The 23,631-nt window shown below is 39.1% G+C and overlaps 1 protein-coding gene and 1 long non-coding RNA gene across 2 annotated transcripts; both read left to right on the forward strand.

Annotated features, from left to right (window-relative positions):
- Window positions 1-750: 750 nt before the first annotated feature.
- On the forward strand, window positions 751-7,344 carry LOC116884712. Its single transcript, XR_004385889.1, has 3 exons — window positions 751-853; window positions 2,427-2,514; window positions 7,232-7,344. It is a non-coding gene; the product is annotated as an uncharacterized LOC116884712 (long non-coding RNA).
- A 1,601-nt stretch (window positions 7,345-8,945) lies between these two features.
- Window positions 8,946-21,861, forward strand: Yipf5 (Yip1 domain family member 5). Its single transcript, XM_032885643.1, has 6 exons — window positions 8,946-9,140; window positions 9,518-9,637; window positions 15,325-15,497; window positions 16,661-16,806; window positions 19,557-19,738; window positions 20,880-21,861. Exons 2-6 carry the CDS (start codon window positions 9,528-9,530, stop codon window positions 21,040-21,042), a joined length of 774 nt encoding a protein of 257 aa, XP_032741534.1. The 5' UTR covers window positions 8,946-9,140; window positions 9,518-9,527; the 3' UTR covers window positions 21,043-21,861.
- Window positions 21,862-23,631: the final 1,770 nt, after the last annotated feature.

Here is a 23,631-nt window from a genome sequence, read left to right on the forward strand (position 1 = left end):
TTTTTACATTCCTCATTAAAGGAATGTCCTCCCAGTTAATGTTAATGACTCCATGATAATCAGAGACAGCGCCTGTCTGGGAGGGGAAGGCATGGCTAGTGTCTCGGCAAAATCCATAAACACTGGGACCTTCAGGACAGGCCTGAGGGCTGTGGAAAAGAACTCTAAAAACATGAGTTCAAAAATATATAATTTCTCAGCTATGCATACAATGCAGTATGAATTATATGAGGGGCCTCAGAAATCTAAAAGAAGAAAAGCAGCTGCACTATGAGCCAGCTTGTCAGAAAAATACTAAGGAAGGAGATAACGAGCTTTAGGGTGTGGTAATCGCAGGAGATCCCACCCAGCTAAGATTTTCATTTATGCTTATAAAAGCAAGCAGATTTCTGAGTTCAAGGTCAGTCTGGGATAGAGAGAGTTCAGGTCCAGGCCCAGGCATGGTAGAAATGGTAATGTCAGGCAAGGTCCTCAGCTAGTTTATGGTCTGTGCTTAACAAAGGCAGACGGGTCTCTGAATTCTTTTGCAGTGTTAAGAAAAAAAGTGTGCTTGATGTCTTCTAAGAATCAAGGGGCCGGGGTCACTAGAATGATGATTTATAGGATAATGAAAAGGAAACTGGAAGTAAAAGGCTGGCTGGCTATGTAAAATAAAAGACTAGACTTATAATCTGCAAGAGATGCTCTACCCAGACTCTTTTTTTTTTTTTTTTTTAAAGAATAGCAAGAGAGAACTGCTTGGAGAAAATAGAGAGAGCAGTCTGGAGAACTCCAGAGAAAGAAGAAAACAGAGCAATCTGGAAAGCTGTCTCAAGCAGAACGTAGGTTGCCAGCTTGGAACCACGATTTAACTGTGAGTCATTTGTTTTGCTGTTCTCAAATACCCCTTCCCTCAGAACCCCTTTCCAAGCCCAGGCTGGTCCTTGGCAGTATTAAGTTTCTGTTTATATGGAATTTAGGAACCATCCTAATGAGTATTATGAACACCTGAAGCTGTACCCACAAGTGATGGTCTAATCTCTCCTTTCATGGCTATTTACCTGAGTTAAAGCCTTTCCTCCTGGGGAGAGAAGCTTGTGCAACTTGCCTGGTTACTTGTAATCAGCTCAGTGACTTGTAATATTCCCAAACCCCAACCAACAAGGTTTTAAGCCTGCAATTGCTGGGGTAGGGAACTCTCCCGATAGCCAAGCTATCTGTTGGGAGCCCCAAGCAGGCTACTTTGCAGAAGTGTGACCTATGCTGGGGTGGGCTGTTCAGCAATGCAGCTTCTTTTCAGTCCCGGGTGTTCCTATAACCTGTATCAGTTCACTACGCTACTTTTGGATACAATTGTTTCCTGGGTCTGTTGTCTGTGCCCTTTCTAGGATGAGTAGGTATTTGCTCATATCTTCTCACCAAAAGTCACAAAACACCTCTGCAAGGGAAGAAATCAGTTTTATTCCTATCTTCACAGCTGATCACTAATGTCTGGTGCAGTGCCAGACACAATAGCTATTCAATGAGAAATCACAAGTCAATAAATGGATATATGAATTAATACATTCCCATTCCAATCTCCAACCTCTCTCTCACTCTTTTTGTAGGTGTCTCTCTGTCTCTCTCTGTGTCTGTGTCTGTGTCTCTGTCTCTCTCTGTGTGTACACCATTTTTATGATGAGGAAACTGGGTGATATTTCAATATAAGTGGCTAGAACACAATTTTTCTCCTCTAGTTTTCTTCCTATTCTCTATCAGAACTATTAGTATAGCTTCCATCACTATGATAAAGTATGACATCTCTAAATGAAAACTGCAAAAAAGTTGTTCCTAAATAGATCCTTTTTTACAGTGCATGGCAACTCTACAACGCTCTGGATGAGCTGCCTTTGATGCTCTGCCTGTGTTCAGAGTGTGCTCCAGGCAGAACAAGGAGACCGTAGTGTTTGCCTTAAGCAAACTGGCTCAGACCTCCTACTTTGTTTAGGAGGTGAAGGAAATACGAACAAGACCTTGTAACTATTTCTTAAAACTAAAGTATCACTCAAGATCTTAACACAGCAAAGAACAGATGTTCGGATGATGAATAGTTCTGACTGCTGGTAGGAATAATTTACTGTTTATGTTTTCAATCATGTTCCCTTAGGCTCTGAGTGGGGACTGTAATCTGTTATCCCCTGTCGTGCTTTTGTAAAGGTCTAACACAACATTGGTAAGACTGGCATCATATTTATGGTTTTCCTTTTATAATCTATGGCCTGTATATACTAACATACACCCTAGTTATTTGCTAGCTTGGCCAAATAAGGGTTCTGAATGTCTTTCCTAAAATAGAAACCTCAGGCATTGACATAATCGATGGAGATCCACTCAGGTAATGAGCTCCTTGTTATAATGTGAGAAATTTGCATTTGATAACCAGTAATCTTCAATATAATCTCATGCAGAAGAGATCTCAAGGACAACAGCAAAGAAAGACATGGAGGATACTTTGAAAATATTGAGTGGTGTAAGAAAGGCAACATCATGCTACAGGTAAGTGTATAGATTCTAAGTCAGGTCTACCTTCCAATTGCGATTCTACTGGTTAAAAGCCATATGACTCTGAACAAGTCACTTACCTGTACTCTTGTTTCACTGGTGACTAAAGACAATATCTACCTCATTGAGATGTATTTTATCACTATATTTAAATCTAAAATAAACAGTAACAGTATATCAAATCTCAAGGAGAACAGAATTTATTATTTGCTAACAATGTTTTGGTGTGACACTTAAGTATCTCTTTTTATCAAATGACTTGATCACACGTTTTTCCAAACACGTATGATGTGCTTAATGTCACCATTATTTAGGGAAATACAAATCAAAGTACACCCTAAATCGCACCATCCAATTGAGGGTAGCTGCTATGGAGAGAAGAAGAGAAACAAGTATGGACCGGGTTACTGAGAAATTGAAACCTGCGTACATTGTTGTTGTTCCAGTTGTAAAATGCTAGTGTCACTTAGGAAGATAATATAGTAGTTGCTCAACAGCTTAAACAGAATTACTTCATGTTCTGGCACTTCTGATTGTCTACAGCCGTACCCTTCTTGCATGTACCTGCTCTCATCTGATTACATATAAAACAGAATTAAAAATCAACGTGTCAGATATTTGTACACCCATGTTCATGGCAGAATTACTCACAAGAGTTACACAGTGGAAGCAATCCAAATGTCCATCAGCAGATGATTAGATCAACAAAATCAGGTGTACATGCTTGCATACTGTAATTTAGCAAATATTTTCTGAGCACCCTCCATATTCTAGAAACGGTCCCTGGTCATTATTGAGTAAGACTTTCTCGTGTTTCTGGGCTGTACTTGAAAGCCATGCAAGGGAGCAGTAGCACAGTTCTAGCTGGATGTGTGACATGGGACAAGCCTCACATTTCCCGAGTCATCTTCTCCTCATTTGTATAAAGAAGCACATGTGCTGAAGGAACAAAAGAATAATTTTCCTTCTTACAGTTCAAAAGACTTGAAACTTACATACAAATAGGATGGAAAGACGACACAAGAACCAGTAGGGGGCAGAAGATGAATGGGATAACTACTGTGCTGACTTGAAAGTTTAGAAAACTGTATCATCTTAATTTGTATTATGGAAACCTAAGTAAACAGCAAATACTCAGGGTAACTTGATTCGGGGACACATGCATTAGACTCTTTATCCATAATGCTTGGCTCTGTGACGAAAGTGTTTGTTGCAGAGGCAATGTGTTCATGAAAAAATTAGAATAATTCACCAACAATGGAATGTTACCTTTACGTGTGCATAGCTATTGTAGGGCTCTGACTCCAGAACAGGAAGAGAACTGTCAATATTGCCAACCCTGAAGTCATCCTTCGCTCATAGGTCAGGGACCAGGACAAATTTAGAATGTTCTCATTTAATGGTGGACTGTGCCCTATACCCTTCTTCTGCTTGTTCTTAGCTTTTCTTCTGCTTATTTAACATATGAAGCTTTATATCAGACATGTAATGCCATAATTATGACAGTTAAACAATGAAAAATCTCTATCATGTCAGCCACCATTCTTTTGCAATAACAGTACCTTAAAATGTACTCCAGTGAAAAGTGAAAAATCAGTGTGCCCATGTGGATGAGGGAAATCTCACAGTATGGGCATTTAAGGGCTGCTAAGAGGGGCAATCGGTATTCTCCAAGGATGAACCCCTGATAGTTACTCAAGCCCAGTAGCCAAATATGCAGTAATAGTTAGGAAGGTTATAAATTTGAAAAGGAGCGGAGGATGGATATGGGAAGAGTTGAAGGGCCAAAAGGGGAAATGAATAGTGTAAATGCTGTAATCATATATGAAATTCTCAAAAACAATGTACCTATTATATTTGATCTACTCCAAGAGCACACACAACCATAATCCTATTCAGCCTGCATATCTGATGACTTACATATTCCAATACCCCTCTTCTCCTGCCTCCGATATCCATCTAGCTGTTTTCTATATATTCAAGTTGTTTGGGCTTTTACATCTCACATGTAAAGATCACGCAGGGTTTTTCTCTGCTGGCCTTAAGTTTCATCCACATTGTTACAAATAGAGCTTAAATAACTTGAAAAACATGTCCCTCTGGCTGTTTAATATATGTACTCGTGTGTGTGTGTGTGTGTGTGTGTGTGTCTGTCTGTCTGTCTGTATGTATGTATATATGTATGTATGTGTATAATTTTTTCATTCAGTGATGTCATATAGATGTTTCTATTTCTAGGCTTTTGAGAATAGAACTTCAATAAATGGTATTACTGTCGCTGCAAGGGGTTTACTTCATATCCTTTGGAAACACTGTGAGAAGAGAGTCTTCTGGATAGATATTCTGCTAATGAATAATAGCCTCTCTGGCTATGAAATATGCGCTGTTCTTTCTTATTTTCATTCTATTGGAAGGTGGTAGTTTTAAAATATATAAAAAAGAAGAATCTTTGACAATCTTCCTATTAAAGTCTAGAGTCTAACTCCACGCTTCCTGAATCAGGGCCAGTTTAGAGACATGTTCCCGTCAATGAGTGCACCCAAAGTGTGGCTTAAAGGCTGATGTAGAAATGGAAGTGCAGCATTTGACTGACTCACAAGAGGCCCCAGACATCCTGACACTGCGTTTGGACATGACTCAAGACACTTGAAGAAGCCACAGATGGATGTTCTGATCTAGAGCTCTAGATAATCCCTTCCCATCAGTCTAGATAGAAGTGAACTTTCAGATACTAACACCATTCCTTCTAGCCCAACTGAAGCTCTGTGGAACACAGGCCAGATATTCCTGGCAAGCCCCTGCCAGACCACAGACATGTGAGAGATAAATGTGATGATAGATATTTTAAGCCATAAGGTTTTGGTGTTTTTGTTTTCACTCTTTTAAATTTTTGTAAATAGGTAACTCAAACATAGGATAATGGTCTTCAGGAATACAGCACAGGAACTTAGAGATAAATGACAATTAAATTAAATTAAATGGCAACTAAATTAATGCTCCTGTAGATTCCTTTAGGCATGGATCCACTAACCCCATTCTAACACAGATCAAAGGATTTTCAAGCTCTACTATCCCCCAGTTTCCAAACCCATGTACCATGGACACCAGTGCTTAAGACCATGTCTTGGAAGCAGATGAAGGCTTCTTATCTACTGGTGCTGCTACCACTGACAGAAAGGACATCCAATGGCAGATATTTATAAACATTCTTCCAGGCAGCAATTCTGCAGATGTGAGCCTTTTATGTCCTGGAAACTCTAGTTCGCAAACACAAAATAGTGATTTTTGGCTTTAGGAAAACTATATAATGATCCTACCCAGTTACATGCTTTGAGGAAGAGTGTTTTTTTTTTCCAGGAAAACAACAGAAAATGACTGGATTGCAGCCAGCCTACAGGGTGATGTGAGCATAGACCTTCTTCAAGTTTAGAATATAAAGGGGACTGTTGTGGCAAATCAGCATCTCTATACATATTTGTTAAATAAATAAAAAATTGTAATATAGCATTGTTCTATGAGCCAGAGTTTAGATATAAACTAGACATCCCAATGATGTCTAGTGTAATTAGATTGTTTCCTTCACTTAGCATCCAATCTTTGTCACCTACTAGCTGAAAGGGACAGCAATTGTAGGTGAATTTGACACTAGCCCTTTTGACCATGATTTCGATCATCTTCTACTTGTTCTCTTGGTGAAATAAGAGCCTAATTACCCCCTAAATAAAACCAGGTGGCAGAACATAGGCTAAACCTGACACTGGACATGAGACTGGTAACAATTTATATCATATCCACATGTAGCTTATTGGGAGACCTGAATGCCAGGTGGGCAACACTGTGGTGGCTCTGGGAGTAGAGTACACTAATATGGGCTCAAACTTTTAGAATTTAGAGAATGAGGTGATACCCGGACCCTATGAGTGGATGGAACTGAGTATTTTAACTCCACTGGCATATGGAGAGAAAACCTCCTAGGCTGAAGACCAGGGTGGGTGCAACTGTTTGTCATAGAAGCAGAGGAAGTTACCCAGAAGGGAGCTTTTCCTTTGAATGGTGAGTGCATCTGGCAAGAACATGGGAACTAATAGCTAGAATCTTGGGACTCCGAGAGGATCAAAAATGTCAAGACTATACTTGAACTCTTGGTTCCTTACAATACATCCCTTCACTTCTTCAAACACTCACCTGTAAAATCCGAGTGGGCATGGATGGAAAAATTTACTATCCTATACAGTAAGGGATTTATGATCATTACATTGTTCAACATTAGGGATACAAAAGAGTAAAAAGCACCATTACTATTTAATGTAAAAGCAAAATGCAAAAACATGTTTGCCTGTCACTTCCAAAACCAAATGTCCACTTTAATGAAAATCCCAAGTTTAATTTCACATGCCTCTGATTGTTTTAAAGTAAAAATAATTTTCATTTAAGGAAGCGTTTAGGTGGCTTTATAATAGTGGACTTAGCAGTCTAACAACCCACATACATGAAAAGCATTATAGGTCAAGTGACCTTAGCTTTACCAAGGGAGAAAATTAAAAGAGAAATCATGCCTCTTTGAAAGTTCTTTCTGGGATTCTTAAAAGCCAGAATAAATGGGAAAAAATATACAAACTATCTGTACTTAAAAACGCGTATTCTTAGCCATTAGCATTTTTCAACAGTCTATACTTGTTTATAGTTCAATGATCTCTTGTTTTTATTCCAGAAACTGACAAAATCTTATTTCAGCATTTGCCTTCAGTGTGTATTGGACCTCCTTGGAACCCAACTGAGGAATTTTCTCTGTACCAAATAGCAGAGGAGACAATCAACAAGCAGCTTGGGAACTCCACCTCTATGGCGTTTCCTCAACAGAATAAAACTCTTGGTAATTCTGACAACAGACAGGGGCATGAAGGTACAGTCAAAATGAAAAACAAAACAAAACAAAAAAAAAACAAAACAAAACAAATAAACCCAAGACAAGTTATTGTTCCCCTAAGAATGTGTAAAAGAAGAGGTTTGGTCTATGTGTGGCCAAGGAAATACAGTGAGACTGCTGGTTGTGTTGTGGACTCACTTCTGTCCTACCAAGTGACATGTTAACGTCCATATTCCCATGATGGGAATGTAACTCCAGGAAGAGCCTTTGTGGAGGCAATCAAGTTAGAATGACGTCATTTATGCCTTCCCCTAATATGAACGGTTGGCCTTAGGAAAGGCAAATTGAGACATATAGACCTGCAGTGAGGGAGATCTGTGGGAACAAACAAGAAAGATCCTATGTGAAGATGAAGAGAGATCTATTTATAAACCAAGTAAGGCTGAGGTCTGCAGTCTCCACCAGAACCTGAGAGACACATAAGTGCAGATTCTCCCCCATAGCCCTCAAAGGGTAGCAATCCTGTAAACCTTGATTTTGATAATCTTAAGGACTTTAGAGCAGACTAGGAAATTAATACAGACTGAATACATTTACTTCAAATTATCAGTTTATTCTTACTTCCTTTTCTCAATTCCCAGGAAATGAAAATTTGCACAAAGTGCCACTGTTTACCAACTTTTTCTATACAAATGACAACAAAGTTGGCTAATTGGTATCATAGTTTGCATAGTTCATGTACTGGCACACTTTAAAACAGATCTTCATACGCCGCGCTTTTCCATTTTTTTTTAAAACATATCTTTCTGAGGACTTGGGGACAGTTTTGTGTAACAGAGATAGGACATTTGAGGTGGACTTTAACACATCCATAGAAATATTAATATGCATTTATGCATACACATGGTATAATGCCTTAGCTAATTAAATATTGTAAACCAACTCGCTCATCGATCAAATAATAAATATTACTTCTTAGGCCAAATAAATAAGTCTGACCCGGTTTTTAGAATAAATATTAGCAAATTTGTATAATGCACTTTGTACGCAAATAATTGGTAAAGACATTGAATGAGACAATGTAACAAGCTTTAGACAGTTCCCACAGTATGAAAACTTGGCATATGGTCATTCTCTTACACTTGTCTCATTAATATACTCACAGTAATAGTTGCTAACGAGTATCACTTAGTATTTTCTGGTGACAACAATACCGTTTCCTGCTGCTAATAGAGAACGAACTCAGACTCATTTACAAAAGCAAAATCATAAGGCTGTAACGACTAAGTAATAGATATAAAATCCTGTTGTGACGCCTGAATCAATGAGTCCAGAAGAGCAGAGGTGCCTCCCTAACCACCCAGTATTTCTGTCCATCCTTCTGCCCAACGCCTAAGAAAAATTCCCTCCAAAATAACAACTGACCACTGAAGCGCTTGTGCACTCGGCTCCAGGGCTCTACGGTTGCCGGAAGCATTCTTCCTGTTCCCTATTGGTTCGCCACAGGACGAATCAGTCAAGACGGCCATCTGTAAGTCCCGCCCCCACCCGCCAAACACGCACATTCCTAGGGAGTTCAACCAAACCAGACAGCGCAAAAACAGCTAACACGCTTGCGCGGGCGTGCGTGCCCCGGAAACAGTTCCTCGGCTTCTGACACGTAGCAACAGGGCTACTGCCGGGTCTGGAACTGAGTTTGGGGGGTTACTAAGGGCCGCTGGAGCTGCAGCCGCTGCCGCCGCTGGAGCGTTTGGTGAGTGTCCGGATCTCATGTTGCCCTTTCAGCTTTGGCAGCAGTTGTGCGGATCGGCTACCGGTTCTGTCTACGTGGGCTGTGGTCTTTCCCTCAAACCCCCAACTCTCTCCCAAGACCCTGCACTGCGAGGCCCCTAGTTTATATACGTAGGTGTAACGGCGCCTACGCACGACCTCGCCTCTACCTCAGGCCTATCTTCTCCCCAAGTTCCAAGGGTCTTCTCCGACCTCAGTTCCCCACCCCCACCTCAAGACCACGGACTGTGGTTACAGAAGAGCTTCCCGTCTGAGGGTATTTGCTTAATCAAAGAACCGCAGACGAACCAAGTAGGACCTTGGGAGTAAACCGAGTTTGCGGTCTCTCTTCTGTTGCAGATCGTTTGAAATGTCAGGCTTTGATAACTTAAACAGCGGTTTCTACCAGACAAGCTACAGCATCGATGAGCAATCTCAGCAGTCCTATGACTATGGAGGAAGTGGAGGACCCTACAGCAAGTAACTTTTCAACTTTGACAACTTACTTAGTCTGTAACTCACGAACGAATGTATTCAGGATGCCCGGTTCTGCCTTTAAAAAATGAATATGTGGACTGATTCCTATTCAGGAATGTGATTTGGTGCCATTTTTCTTGGTCTAGAGAGACAAGACAGTTGATTTGAGTTTGGAAGAGTTATTTCTGTTTATGATTTATTTCCTGAAAAAGAAAAATATTAGAGTGTGCCAAAAAGGGGCGAGTATCTTGTTGAAATAATATTTACAGATAGTCTGGATGGGTGCTTCAGCTACCTGGAATATAAGGCTGTTTATTCTCTAAAAATTAAAAATTATTTGATAGGTAAGTCTGGCTTTCAAACATTATCAGCAGTGTAAGCTCCCCATTATGAGTCATCTGGTGACTGATAAGGCTGTTGATAATCGTTATTACTCCTCTCACTGAAGTGTTATGGTTAGTCCTAGAGAAGACCATTTTCAGGTTGAAGAAGAGAATTCAAACACCGTAGGGTCTGAACTGTTAAGAAAAAATAAGATCATATATATTATCTGGTGTCTGGGGTTGAAAGTTTTCAGCTTTCTCGTTTGGACATCACATCTTTGGTCTTTAGGGATTGCTCCCTTGAATGAAGGCGTTCCATGTGCTTACCCCTTCCCGATGGTCTTTACCTTTCTGAGAGTCTTACAGAAACGATGGGCCTATTTTCCAGAAATGCATGGATACACTCATATATACCTACATAGCAGACACAACCTGGTACTAGATGTCATCTGTGCACCTTTATAGATCTTGAATTCAGATTTTATAAAGACTGTTACGGGATGAGAGCAAGGGAAAGCTGTGAGTCCAGTCAGTCTGTGAAACACAGGCACTACTAGGATGTGCTTCCGTTAGTTTGTGTAAATGACTGTGCCAGAGCTTTCTAAGCACAAAGAAAATTCAGGCTAATTTTTATAACCCATTGATTATTTGAATGTACTTAATTTGAGACATAGATAGATATATCTTCCAATTTAAGCTGTTGATGAAGGAATGAGTATATAAAAACATCCTCTGTGGATTAGATTTTTTTTCTGGTCTCAACTATATACCAATGACAGTTTACTCTGAAGTAGTTGGACAGTATTAAAAATCATGCAGAGAGAGTCCCTTTCACTTAACCAAAATACATAAATGTGTGACCAGATTTCATCTGGAAAATCTCTAAACAAGAGAATTTTCGAAGAGCCTGACATGGTATGTTATCCTTCTTCTGACCAAGTGATGTTTTCTCTTTAGACTCATAAGTTTTTCTATTTAGAATGCAGTTTCCCAGGCTACCCTCTTTCCAGTTTTGTGTCCTGACTATGTTTTTGTAACTTAAATGTGTGACTTGTCCCCTCCTTACCCTTTCCCATGTAGCTGTTGCGCACAAACCCTGGTGCTGAGTATTCGCCGACTTCTGTTCTGAACAATCATGTCAGTAAGCATTGGGGATATTTTACATATCCATAACTTCAGCTAGTATACATGCAGGTTTGTGAATTATGATTGAGGAAGCAAAAGCTATGATTCGGCAGCAACAATATTTGTGATATTCCCAAGCTTTATGAAAAAATTAGACTCCCTTGCTTCCTGCAAGTAGATGTACCACCTCATTATCTTTTCAATATTTCTGCAGCTTGTGTTTGATTGGCTTTGCTGACTTGTTAACCAAAGTCAGTGGTAACTTGGAACTGTTAGGGAAAATCTAGGTTCAAGGAGTTTAATATCTGGACTGCCGTAAAGTTTGACTTACTGACCTCACTGTTCTGAAGTTGCCCTCTGAGGTCAGCCTTTAACATTTTATGGGTTCCTCTTTCTGGTATTTCACCATGTCATCTGGGGATCCCACATCATTTTCTAGATACGCCCTTAAAATATGTAGGAATACCAGTCACTTATTTTAAGAAACTGAGAGCAGTTATATTTTTACCATTAGCTTATCTGATAACATTTTATGAAATATGACCATAAGTCCACAACCTATGTTGAGATTTTATCTTTGCTGTTCATACAGATTTTAACAGTGTTGACGTAGCATGTGCTACTTGCCTGCTATGAAAGCATTGCCGTAAAAATTACGCCTGCCATGACATAGTTTGGTTTGCAACCAACAGTGACTCAAATTTCCAGAACAGGTCCTGAAATAGTAAAATCCCATAATGTCTTTTTACACTGGAAGAGGGGATGACAGTCCCGTCGTTGAAGTCGTTGTTGCTTACAGTACCTCTAGCTTATAATCAGTGGCACTCACTTTGAGATGCTCCATGATTCTTAAGGTATTTTCTAGAGAGCTTCTAAAGTAAAAAATACATTCCATACCTTTCAAGTATGTCAACATTTGCAAGTATGTTGTGTTGTAAAAGTAAGGCCTGGTCCCTGAGTCTGAATCAGGGAACTGATGTTGTACTTGTTGTTGCCGTATACTTGGGAAGGCAGAGTAAGGCGATTTCATTTAAGGATTCCCCCACCGACGCAGGAAGAACTGTGACTGTTACTCAGTCCTGACACTTTAATACACATCGTTTTAATATTCTGTGTGTCACCAGTGATCGATCAGTTTCAAGTTTTCAGACAAAAATGAGAATTTTGGAAAACTTGTGCACATCATCAATAGCTTCCAAGCAGATAAGCATTTTTTTCCCCCAATGAAGTTATCGGACAATTTTAACAAATGTGATTTTCTAATGTTTAGACTATGGTACATATAAAGCTAACATTTTTAAGTGGCAAGTAATGTTAAAAAATTATATATGAGAAATGCAACCCACTTAAAAATGTAGGACAGAAAAATATATTTTAATGTAACTAGGGCATAAAAAGTTCACTGATACTGTTTCAAGTTTATGTTGCAAATTGAATTTTTTTAAAAAAAATGACAGTTTTGTTTTGAGTTTAAATATAGCATTAAAAATATTCGTGGCCAGATGTGGTAGTGCACACCTGTAGCACTAGCACCTGAGATGCAGGTGGATCTCTGAGGTCAAAGCCATCGTGGTCTGCACAGTGAGCTCCATCCAGATCAGCCAGAGCTACCAAGGAATCTCGTCTTACATTGTTTTTCTTTACAAGACTGAAAAGGATATTATACTACTCAGTTTTCCAATCATACCTAGTCTGCAACACTAGATTTTCTTCAACTACTTTAACTAGCACAGTAACAGTAAATCACAACTCACTGCAAAGGTAGATTTAAAAAATCTAGCTATACAATTTAATTTTTTTTAATTTAATTTTTCTTAGTAATTTTATTATAAATACTTTTGTCATAAAGTATAGTATGTTTCAAGTTACTTCAAATGAGTTAATTTTTAAATATTGAATTTCCTTGATAAATATTGGTAGTTAAAAACTCATAAAATATTTGGATTTCCAGTAGATTTTTAAGACTACAAAGGGACTCTAAGACTAGAATGTTTTAGAACTGCTAGCTATACTATTCCTTCTGGTTTCACGTGTATTCCTTCTTTCCCTCTCCCTACTTTTCCCCAAGAATAAACTCTTTACCTCTTGTAGAAACCTCTGTATGGAGATACTCTTGTGATGACATGGCCTCTGGTAAAAGCTAGCAGATCAACACAGCAGCATACTTTGAGTCAGGAAAGGAGAGTTGCTCAGCTCGCTGAGTCTGATGAAGGTGGTTCTTGTGTAAGTGGGTATTCACATAAGAAATCAGCATGTCTGTATTCCAGAAAAGCTAGGAACCTGCAGATACAGAATATAATTTTGAAGCTGTCTGTGTAAAGAAGGATTTTGAGACAGTGCTTATTAGTTATTAAAAGTTGATAATCACGGAGTTAAATAGTCTAGTTTTGAATCCTGACACCACAGTGGCAAATTATTTTAACTCAAATTTGAGTTACGTATCCTTACAATGAGGGCAATATTAGACCCATTTTATGGGGTTATAGTTAGTAATAGACAATTCACATTAAATTCTTACAAAGTAGCTCTTTGCACATAATAACATTGAAAGCGGGTATTTAGAACATTTGAAGTAGTTAAGATATACTTCCATATTGCAATAACTCATTTTAGAGTTAGCCAATTGACTTTTAAATGTTGGTATTTTTGTTCTTTGAGACTTTTGTTACATTCATACAATGTGTAGTTATTGTATCCATTCATTACCTCTCTCCAGCTCCTCGTGCCTTCTGGTCGTCTCCCTCCCGACTTCATGTCTTCTTTTTTATGGTTGTTAGTAACATCCCGAGTGTAAGTAGTACTGCCTGTGTGCATAGGCTAGTGGTTGTTAGTAACATCCCGAGTGTGATTAGTACTGCCTGTGTGCATAGGCTAGTGGCATGGACTGGGGCATGAGCAGTTTACCTGCTGGCCGTGTCCTGGAACAGTGACTCTTCCCTCAGCGGCTGTTGACTCCAGTAGCGTTCTTGTAAGGGTGGGGCCTGGCCTGTCCCCAAGCCATGCTGTAATTTTGGCTAGCTTGATCTCGTGCAGGCTCATTACAGTAAGCGCCGATTCTGCCAGCTTATGTGTGCAGCAGCAGACCACGTCAGAAGGCAGAACTGCGCAGCTGGCCTCCATTCCCTGGGCCTTACATTCTTCCCGTCCCCCCTCTGGGAAGGACTTTGAGCCTCACGTGGTGGGAGGTTGATGGAGATGGCCCATCCACAGCCTAGTGTTATTGGCACTTTGATTAGCTGTACTTTTAAAATCTCAGAAAGGACTTTAGATAGCTGAACACTTAGCATTGCTTCATTTTTTAATTGGGTAATTAATTTAAGATTAGTTTTATTTTTAAAATATCAGCATGAATGACTCTTACTACATTTTTGCATTTTCCAAACAGAAACCAGAAATAGTCAAAAATAAGTAGGCTATCGTTTTAAAATATCTTTAAAATAATTATTTTAATTTCCTACTGCTCACTATGTAATAAGGTCAGTGCACTGAAGCACTGGATGTATGGTGAGACAGGTATTTATACACAGGACTCTAGTGCAGTCCCGTTCCCTCTCATAGCACACAGTGAAGCGTTCTTCCTGAAGACACAGGATTTGGTGTAAGTCCAGTGAGGTGGTAAGTGTACAGTCCCTTAGAAAACTTTAAAGCACAATTCAAGCAAAGATGGTCTAAAAACATCGTATGACTATTCAGAAAGCTGTCACAAAGAACAAACTTGATTTGCCCCTTTTCTTGCCCTTCACTTCCCACCCCCCAGTTTAAAATTGATGTTTCTTACCCAGGTCTTCTCATTTGCAAACTACTAAACTATGATATGTGAAAGAACAGTGGTTCCATGGGTAGTCAGACTATGGAGAGTGTAGTCAAGTCTGCCATCCCCAAACTTCATTTATTATCTTCAGTATACACTTATTTCATTCTATGTCACGAGGAGGAGAACATGGTCCTGACTTAAGTTTTTATTGTTGTTACCCTGGTGTTTAAAGTGTGATAGTTAATTTGTGTGTATGCCAATGTATAAACGCTGCCAACAACAGGAGGCTCCTCTAAGAACATGTCTCTGACTGTAGGCAGTTGGCCTGTCAGCGTGGCATCAGCACCTTTTCTTTATGGATACCCTATAAAGAGATTTGGAAGGATTAAATACTCTCTAGTTGTCGAGGGAAAAAAGGAATCCAGGAATAGCAATGTGTGACTTGGTTGATATGTGGAGAATGAAACTTAAAATGTCTCTGACTGCAGGCAGTATGCTGGCTGTGAGTACTCTCAGCAAGGCCGATTCGTCCCTCCAGACATGATGCAGCCTCAGCAGACGTACACTGGGCAGATTTACCAGCCCACGCAGGCCTATCCGCCACCTACACCTCAGACATTCTATGGAGACAGCTTTGAGGAGGAGCCCCCTTTGCTAGAAGGTAGGTTGGAATTGTATAGGTTGAAGACCATGTCTGAAAAGCATAAGGCCAGAAATATTTTCAATTTTCAAGTAGTTTGAATTTTCCAATATCTTATAGACTTCGATAATTTAGCATCTTTAATTGGGCAGTCTGAAATGCTACCCACTTCCTTTGTTTTTCCCCTGAGACAGATCTTGCTATGAAGCCCAGGGTGGCCTCAAACTTGCAGCATTCCTTTTGCCTCAGCCTCACAAATGCTAAGATTGTAGGTGTGAGCCATCATGCTTAGCTTAAATGTTTGGAATATTAAATTGGTGTTAAAAGCTTTGAATTTCTGAGCATTTCACATTTCATATATTGATAATAGAGGTACTCAGCATATGCTCTGGTCTCCAGGTGGTCGGTGAAAATAAGTCCTAAAGGAGATGTCCTTCTTTCTTAGGAAAGAGTAGTAGGGAGCCTTTAGTCAATAGCTTATTCAGAAGAGGGTTAATGTTGGGCCAGAAGAGACCATTTCTTCGTGCACATAATATTTAAATATGACAATGTTAACATGTACTTTTATTTGAGATTATTAATTAATTCTACCTGTGGAAGATGTGAAAGCAGGTGTCACGGTATTTATAGATCTGTGTTGAAATAAAGTTTATTGATTGCATTAAAAAAAAAAAAAAAAACAAGGTGGCTCTCACATCATATTCCAGAAATCTGGACACAGATGCATGAAGTAATTACATGTAATTTCATGGGGTAGATGGGTATTCCTAAGCCCCAGGTAAAGAATCAGTTGTTTTGTTAACCGTGTCCAGGTGTTCTTTTACTCGAGTATGGGGAGTTTTCACCTCCATATCCCTTCTAACATGGGTTAGGCATCAGCAGAAGCCCAGCCTACAGAATGGTCGTGAGGACCCAGGAAAGCATCATGACCATTGCTGAGCCCTGTTTCCTCCTTTGTGTTTAGCTTTGTGTCCTGTTCAGGCACTGATTCTGGAAATGACCACAAATCCCAAAATTTATAACAAGAGTGTCCATTGCTGAAAACTATTTTGAAATGGGAGGAATTGGTCTCTCATTCTATGGTGTAAAAGGCTTTCAAATGCAAAATTTTAAGTAAATTTACATAAACTGCTAAAGACATATCACAAATTCTGACTAACCTCCTTATTTTCTTACTGTTTTAGAGTTGGGTATCAATTTTGACCACATTTGGCAAAAAACGCTGACGGTGCTTCACCCGCTGAGGGCATCTGATGGCAGCATCATGAATGAGACCGACTTAGCAGGGCCAGTGGTGTTCTGCCTTGCCTTCGGGGCCACACTGCTACTGGTAAGGTTACTGGCTGTCGGGTAAAGTAAGAGCAGGATTTTAAATACTCCATCAGAAGACGTATGGACGTATTGATAGATTTTAGGGTGTATTGGTTTCTTGAATTTATATTTATTGTTTCTCCATCAATAGTGAGTATTGGGCAACATGGAAAAGCTAATTTCTTGAGCCAGATGTAGGAGACAAAATCACAGCTGTAATGAGAGCCTTAAGAAACTGAAGCAGGAAGAGTGAATTCTGAACTATATATTGAGATGCTGTGTGTGTGTGTGTGTGTGTGTGTGTAATAGTAAAAAATAAGAAAAAATGAACATCAGAATTTCTTAATTTTAGAAAATTGACAATATTTTTCTTGTACTTTTAAGAATTAAAGATCATGGTTTTATTTATTTAATCTTGTCCTCATTTTGTTTATGTTGCTGTGGTAAAATACCTAGAGGAGATGGGGTGAGGAACCCTGAAGAAGAAACAGTTATTTTAGTACAGTTCCCAGTCATGGACCACTCACGACCTGGATGCCAAGATGTCAGGAACTTTAAATAGTCATTACATCCACAGTCAGAAGCAGACAGAAATGAGTGCAGTCATGCCTACCACTTAGCTCACATTTTACACAGTCCAGAGCATAAACCCAGGGGACCTCAGCCTCCTTCAAGCATGTAGTCTTCTTCCAAGGTCAGTGTATTTAAGAACAGTCCCCCAAAACAAGTCCACAGGCCAGCTTGATTTAGATAAACCCTACAAACAGGTCTATAGGCTAGCCTGATCTAGACAGGCCCAGTAAATATGTCCACAGCTAGCCTGATTTAGATAGTCCCTCACAAACATGTCCACAGGCTAGCCTGATCTAGACCTTCCCTCACAAATATGTTCATAAGTATCTAATTAGCTCATTGAAACTCTTCCTGGGTGATTCCAGGTTGTGTCAGATTTAAAACTAGTTCAAATGGCTAGTCCTTCGACAGCATTTCCTTGTATAGCTTTCCTGTACATTTATACTTTTAATGAATTAAAATATTAAAGAATAACAGATTTTTGTCTCTACCTCTCAGTTCTCCAGGAAGATTAAATTATATTGAAAGAAAAAGTTGCTATTTGTTTTCTCTTAGTCTGCATTACAAAAGATAAGTAATGTACTTGATAGAAAATGCTATCTGTAGCCAGAGGACCTGAGCTTCCACACATACTCCCACTTGGCCTTGACTTGACACTTTAGTCCTTGAGTTCCCTCTTTAGGATAACAGCCCTGTGCTGCCCAACTAGCCTAGCAGAATTGTTTTGATATACCACCACACCCAGACGAGAGTCTTAGTCCTGTAATCTCAGCATTTGTGAGAATAAGGTAGGAGGATTACTCTGACTTTAAGACCAGTGTTGGTTAGAATGAGACCTTTGTCTCAAAACAAAAGAAAAAGCAAATCTGGACACGCTCTGAGAATTTGTAAAACTAAGAGCACTATGCAAAGTAAAATTCATTATTTATTGCTCAGTTAATTCACTTCTCAGTAAAGGAACTCAGCTTCTTCAAATGGCCACAGCCTATATCAGGTATTGACAAGTAATCATTAAGCCCAGCAAATGCCTCAAGGATTTTACCACAATCTGTAGAGGCATTCTCCAGACTTAGTCTTTTCTTATTGCAAAGGTCTCATCTTTTGCAATTCCTTTTTGGGATTTTTCTGTAGACTTGTTTTGATAAGTGTTTTGTTTGTTTTGTTTTGATTTGATTTGTTTTGTTTGTAAGGACAGGCCTCACTTGTGTAGCCTTGCCTGGGCTGGAGCTCACTTATATAGATCAGGTTGACCTTGAACTCAGATCTGCCTGCCTCTGCCTACAGAGTCCTTGGGTTAAGGCTTTTTTGCAACCTTGTCTAGCTAAATCTTTTATAAGAACAGAACTTCCATTGTGTGTGCTTTTGTTTTTAATCAAAGGACTGTAGAATCCAGTATAGGATTGGAAAAACAGTGAAGAGAAGAAAGTTCTTTACATTCACCTGGCTTTCTCGCCCTCCTCCCTGGGTTCTGGCTTCCCCCTTTTTGTGGATTTTCCCTGCCATTCAGTTGTATACCGAGCTCAAATGCTACCAAGAAATAAAGTAGATAACTGTTTTGGGGAGTGGTGCATCAAAGTTAGGAAGAGTTTGAAGTCACAGGTTCAAGCAAGATAGCAGTGCTGAGGGGAAGTGGACACAGACGCCACTCCTGACAGAAAGTTGTCTGGTCTACAGTTGGTGCCCACATGCAAAGGGGGAATTAGTCTTTCCCAATGGAGCCTCACTGTGTATTAACCATGCTTCAAGGTATGCCTACACCCAGGAGAGGCTAACACAAAAGGAATTCAACGGCATTTTGTAGATTTTGGAAACTTTTTGTCTTATATAGCTTTGCTTGGGGTTTTTGTTGTTTTGTGGGTTTGTGTGTTTATTTGTTTGTGTGGTTTTGTTTTAAAGAGATCTACAAAAAGGAAATGGAGTCTCGTGGATAGGGAGATAGAGAGGATGTTCAAGGATTGGGAGAGAGAGAAGAAGTGTGATCAGAATTTATTTTAACTAAGGGAGAGAAAAAATGTGATCAGAAGTTTGATTAAAACAGAAGAAGGTTGTGAATCAAGTGCTTTGTGTCCTTCCACTGCACCTCAGTAGATTTTGATGCTTATGGATTGAGTAGTTTATGCATGTGTCATTTTGTGTGAAATGAGGCCCAAATGACACTTTCTCATCTTTAACCTATTTTCTTCTCTTTTCCCATAGGCGGGCAAAATCCAGTTTGGCTATGTGTACGGGATCAGTGCAATTGGATGTTTAGGAATGTTTTGTTTGTTAAATTTAATGAGTATGACAGGTGTCTCATTTGGTTGTGTGGCAAGTGTCCTGGGATATTGTCTTCTTCCCATGATCCTGCTGTCCAGCTTTGCAGTGGTATTTTCTTTACAGTAAGTACTAATCTTCAACTCAGTTCTATGTAATAGGATGCACTTCACCTTCAGGTTGATAAGGCCCTGATCCAGCAAACATCTGTGCCTCGTTGTCTTAGTTAGGGGTTTCCATTATTATGATGGGGCACCATGGTCAAGACCACTCTTATAAAGGACAACATTTAATTTGGGGCTGACTTACTGGTTCAGAGGTTTAGTTCACCATAACCATGGCAGGAAGCATGGCTGCATCAGGCAGACGTACTGCTGGAGAAGGAGCTGAGGGTTCTACATCATGATCCTACTACAGCCATAGAGGACTGGTTTCCAGGCCACTAGGAGGAGGGTCTCAAAGCCCGCCCCACAGTGACATACTTCCTCCAACAAGGCCACACCCACTGGTATATTGCCAGTCCCTGAGCCAAGCATAGTCTAACAAACACACTCGTGTAGATTCAAACTGTGCTATGTGCATTTTGGGTGAAGAACAATGAAAATGAGATTTGAAGTTTTCTATACAATCTCAGTTTTACTTTTAAGCAGAGTTTTACTAGTTTTGGGTTTACTGAAACCATAGCAATAATGAAGTGAATATTTGTGGTTATTAAATAATACATGGAAAATTTCAATTCATTCATATTAAAATTATACGTAACTTCTTTGATAGTCCAGTTATATCATCTTGAAGCAGTTGGGCTTGTTGCAGACATGATTAGTAAGTACATAAGTAGTTGTGGGGAATGGAATGCTGGTATGTTTAAGTGGCGAGAGGCCCTGAAAGCTGTTGAGCCTCCTAAGAATGCAAAGTGCTGGCCCTTTAGCCAAGGTGGCAGCCCAAGTGCCAATAACGCTGAAGCTGGGAAACAGCTTGAAGGAGCGAATTAGTTACACCGCTTACATTCAGTCATTGAGCATTCTTGAAGTCAGTAGGCATTTGATAAAATAGTCTTTATATGTGTCTCTTTGTGGATTAAAAATGTCTTGAGGCCTATCTACTGATATGTAGATATGCAAAGCCCTGCATTTGTGCCCTCCTCTGTGAAACCATGCATTAAAAGTTTGCTGCCTTAGACTAGTTTATGGTTTCAGTTTGGTTTGGTTCGGTTTGGTATTTGATATCTAATCTTTCTAATTTTCCTTTTTTTCCCCCTTATTGCAGAGGAATGGTAGGAATTCTTCTCACTGCCACAATTATTGGATGGTGTAGTTTTTCTGCTTCCAAAATCTTTATTTCTGCATTAGCTATGGACGGACAACAACTTTTAGTGGCATATCCCTGTGCTTTGTTGTACGGAGTCTTTGCCCTGATTTCCGTCTTTTGAACTGATTTTGTCTGGGACATGGATATCTGTGGGCCGGATTCATAAAAAGGACCTTGGACTCTTAAAATTGGACCAGCAAATTCCTGCAGTACAGCTCATTCCGCTTGCCAGTAGTCTGGAAGCAACAGAAGTAGACAAGTCGTGTTCATCTGTACAGGAAGTTGAGCACAGTGGAGTCACCTGTCGGCTACTCTCTGAGTGTGCTTAGACCGCTAAGAAGTGCAATGTCTTTCCTGACCCTGCAGCCTTTAACAAACAATTCTTCTTCCTTACAAATTATGATAGGATGTTTTTGATAGATTTTTACCAAGTGGAAAACCAACCACAAAGCTGATAATCTTTCTTAGAAACACCCAGTTAGAGTTAAAGAAGAAACCAATTTTACCACGAAAATATTTTTCAAAGGAATTAGGAAAGAACATTCTCGCTGCATCCTCAAGATCAATGCACTGAGTTAAAGCTGAACAAAACGGGATCCCAGTGTAGAGCTTCTGAGTTTGCACCTCAAATATTCCACATTCCTATAAGTTGTCTCATGAAATCTGTGTTGAGATTCAGATACAAGCAGTTCACGGTCTACCTTTCTGTAGAGATGGAATGTGAACAGCTCTTTAAACATGAGTGTCAACTAAGTCTGGACTGGCCACATGAATGCTTAGTTCTGTCTCCACATGTCCCAGGAAAAAGAAATCACCAAGTTTTGAGAAAACAATATTTAAAATTTCACAATTTCAGTATTGCATTATCGATGTATAGTGGATTTGATGCTTATTAAATTTTTCCCAATTAAACTCTGCTGTGGAGTTTACTTTCTCTAAACTTCTGTTCTCTGTCTTCTTTTTATTAGGTTTGATTTTCACTCCTGTTATAAACCCAGTTTTGAAAATAGAAGTAGTCAAGTGTACAGACAGGCAGATATGAAGTTAGCATTTATTTTGAATGACAGTATTTCTTCCCGACTTTAAATTCACTTGGTCTGTATCGTTATGCCATCTGGTGACAGAATCTGTAGAAAAGTATTACATATCTTGTGTGTGGACTCCTGGCTTTTAAACTTCCTCAGACTTTGAACAATTCTTAGGAGTATTTAAGAGCAAAGATGGGATGGAAAATAAAGTCTGACCTTTTTATAAGAAGACAGCAGCATCTGAATGAAAAATGCTAAATTAATAATGATACTAATTTTTAGAGTAAACTTCCACACAGAAAAGGAGTGTCACACACAGTATTTTCTTTCTTTGTTCTCGGTATCCTGGGTTTCATACTGATGGAAAGTTTCAGAGTATACTTGGACAATTTACAAATTGCTTTTGAAGCATATCTCCAGTCTGCTGTACCTCCCCCCTTCTTTTGGGAGACTGAATGGTTGGTGCTGGCTCTCAAGCAGTCAGCCAAGGCTGGCCCTGAACTCCTAACACTCATTTTCAATTCATTTTATATAGTTCTTACTGAGGCACATTTGTGAGTTCCATCTTTTAGTACACTACTGTTCATAGTGAATAGGGAAGATATACTTGAGAAGTTATCTCACACTTGGTTATATTTACCCATTGTTACCCAGTTCCCCAGATATATCTAATTTTTTTTTTAAATTTTCTTATTATTTGTTGCTTCCCCTCATAAAATCTTTTACTTAAATCATTATATGGTTTCTAGTGGTGGTGTTGCTGTGTTTTATTTAAGTGTACTTATATGCTACTGGCATACAATTTATTATTCCCATGCTCAACAAAAGTTACTAACATAATAAGATATGAATCAACCTAACATTTAATGATTTTTCTATAGAAATGGCCACATAGTGGAATTGCATCTGATATATAGTTTAAGAATTTGCTTGACTATATGAACCATGTATAGCACTTTCTCTTATAAATCTCTAAGTAAAAATCAACACAATCATGTTCATGTATACATTGAAGTCAGATAAAGCATACCTCCAGAGTATTTGCTGAGCACCCAGGAGAGCTTAAAGTTTACCTATTGAGTAATTGGAAGCCACTGTGAAGATAACACAAGCACATTTCACACCTCACTCTTGGTCTTGGATTCAGTAAATGGAGTAGTAAGTGTGCTCACTAGTGAGGGCTTTGTGTACACCTATGCGTATGCTAAGGTTTATTTTACATGTTGTTCGTTAATCGTGCCTACAGTCTAAATTTTATATCTATACAAAATATTTGTATATTTTGTAGAAAAATCTACAAAATGATGGGTTTCATAATGACATTTTTGTGCACTAATATAAGGAATTTTAATATGAATGAAATTATGTCATTTGTGGGTAAATCGTAGTAACAAAAATCATCATGTTAGGAAAATAACCAATACTCAGAAAGCTATCGCATGTTTCAGGTAGAATGTTGTTAGAGATTGAAGAGACCAGTGAGAAAGGGTGAATGGCTAGGTGTTATGTCAGTGGATAGGGAGGACCTTTGAAGTTTGTTTCTTTTTTCTTTCATTTTTGACTGGATTGTAAAACAGATTATAGGCCTGCAGCACTACTCCTGATGAAAAATTCATAAATCTTAAATCGAATACTGATTTATATGTATAGTGGAAGAGTTTTGAAGAATAAATGATGAGAGT

This window comes from Rattus rattus, chromosome 15, assembly GCF_011064425.1.
Source record: "Rattus rattus isolate New Zealand chromosome 15, Rrattus_CSIRO_v1, whole genome shotgun sequence".
In the NCBI taxonomy this organism is placed as follows: domain Eukaryota; kingdom Metazoa; phylum Chordata; class Mammalia; order Rodentia; family Muridae; genus Rattus; species Rattus rattus.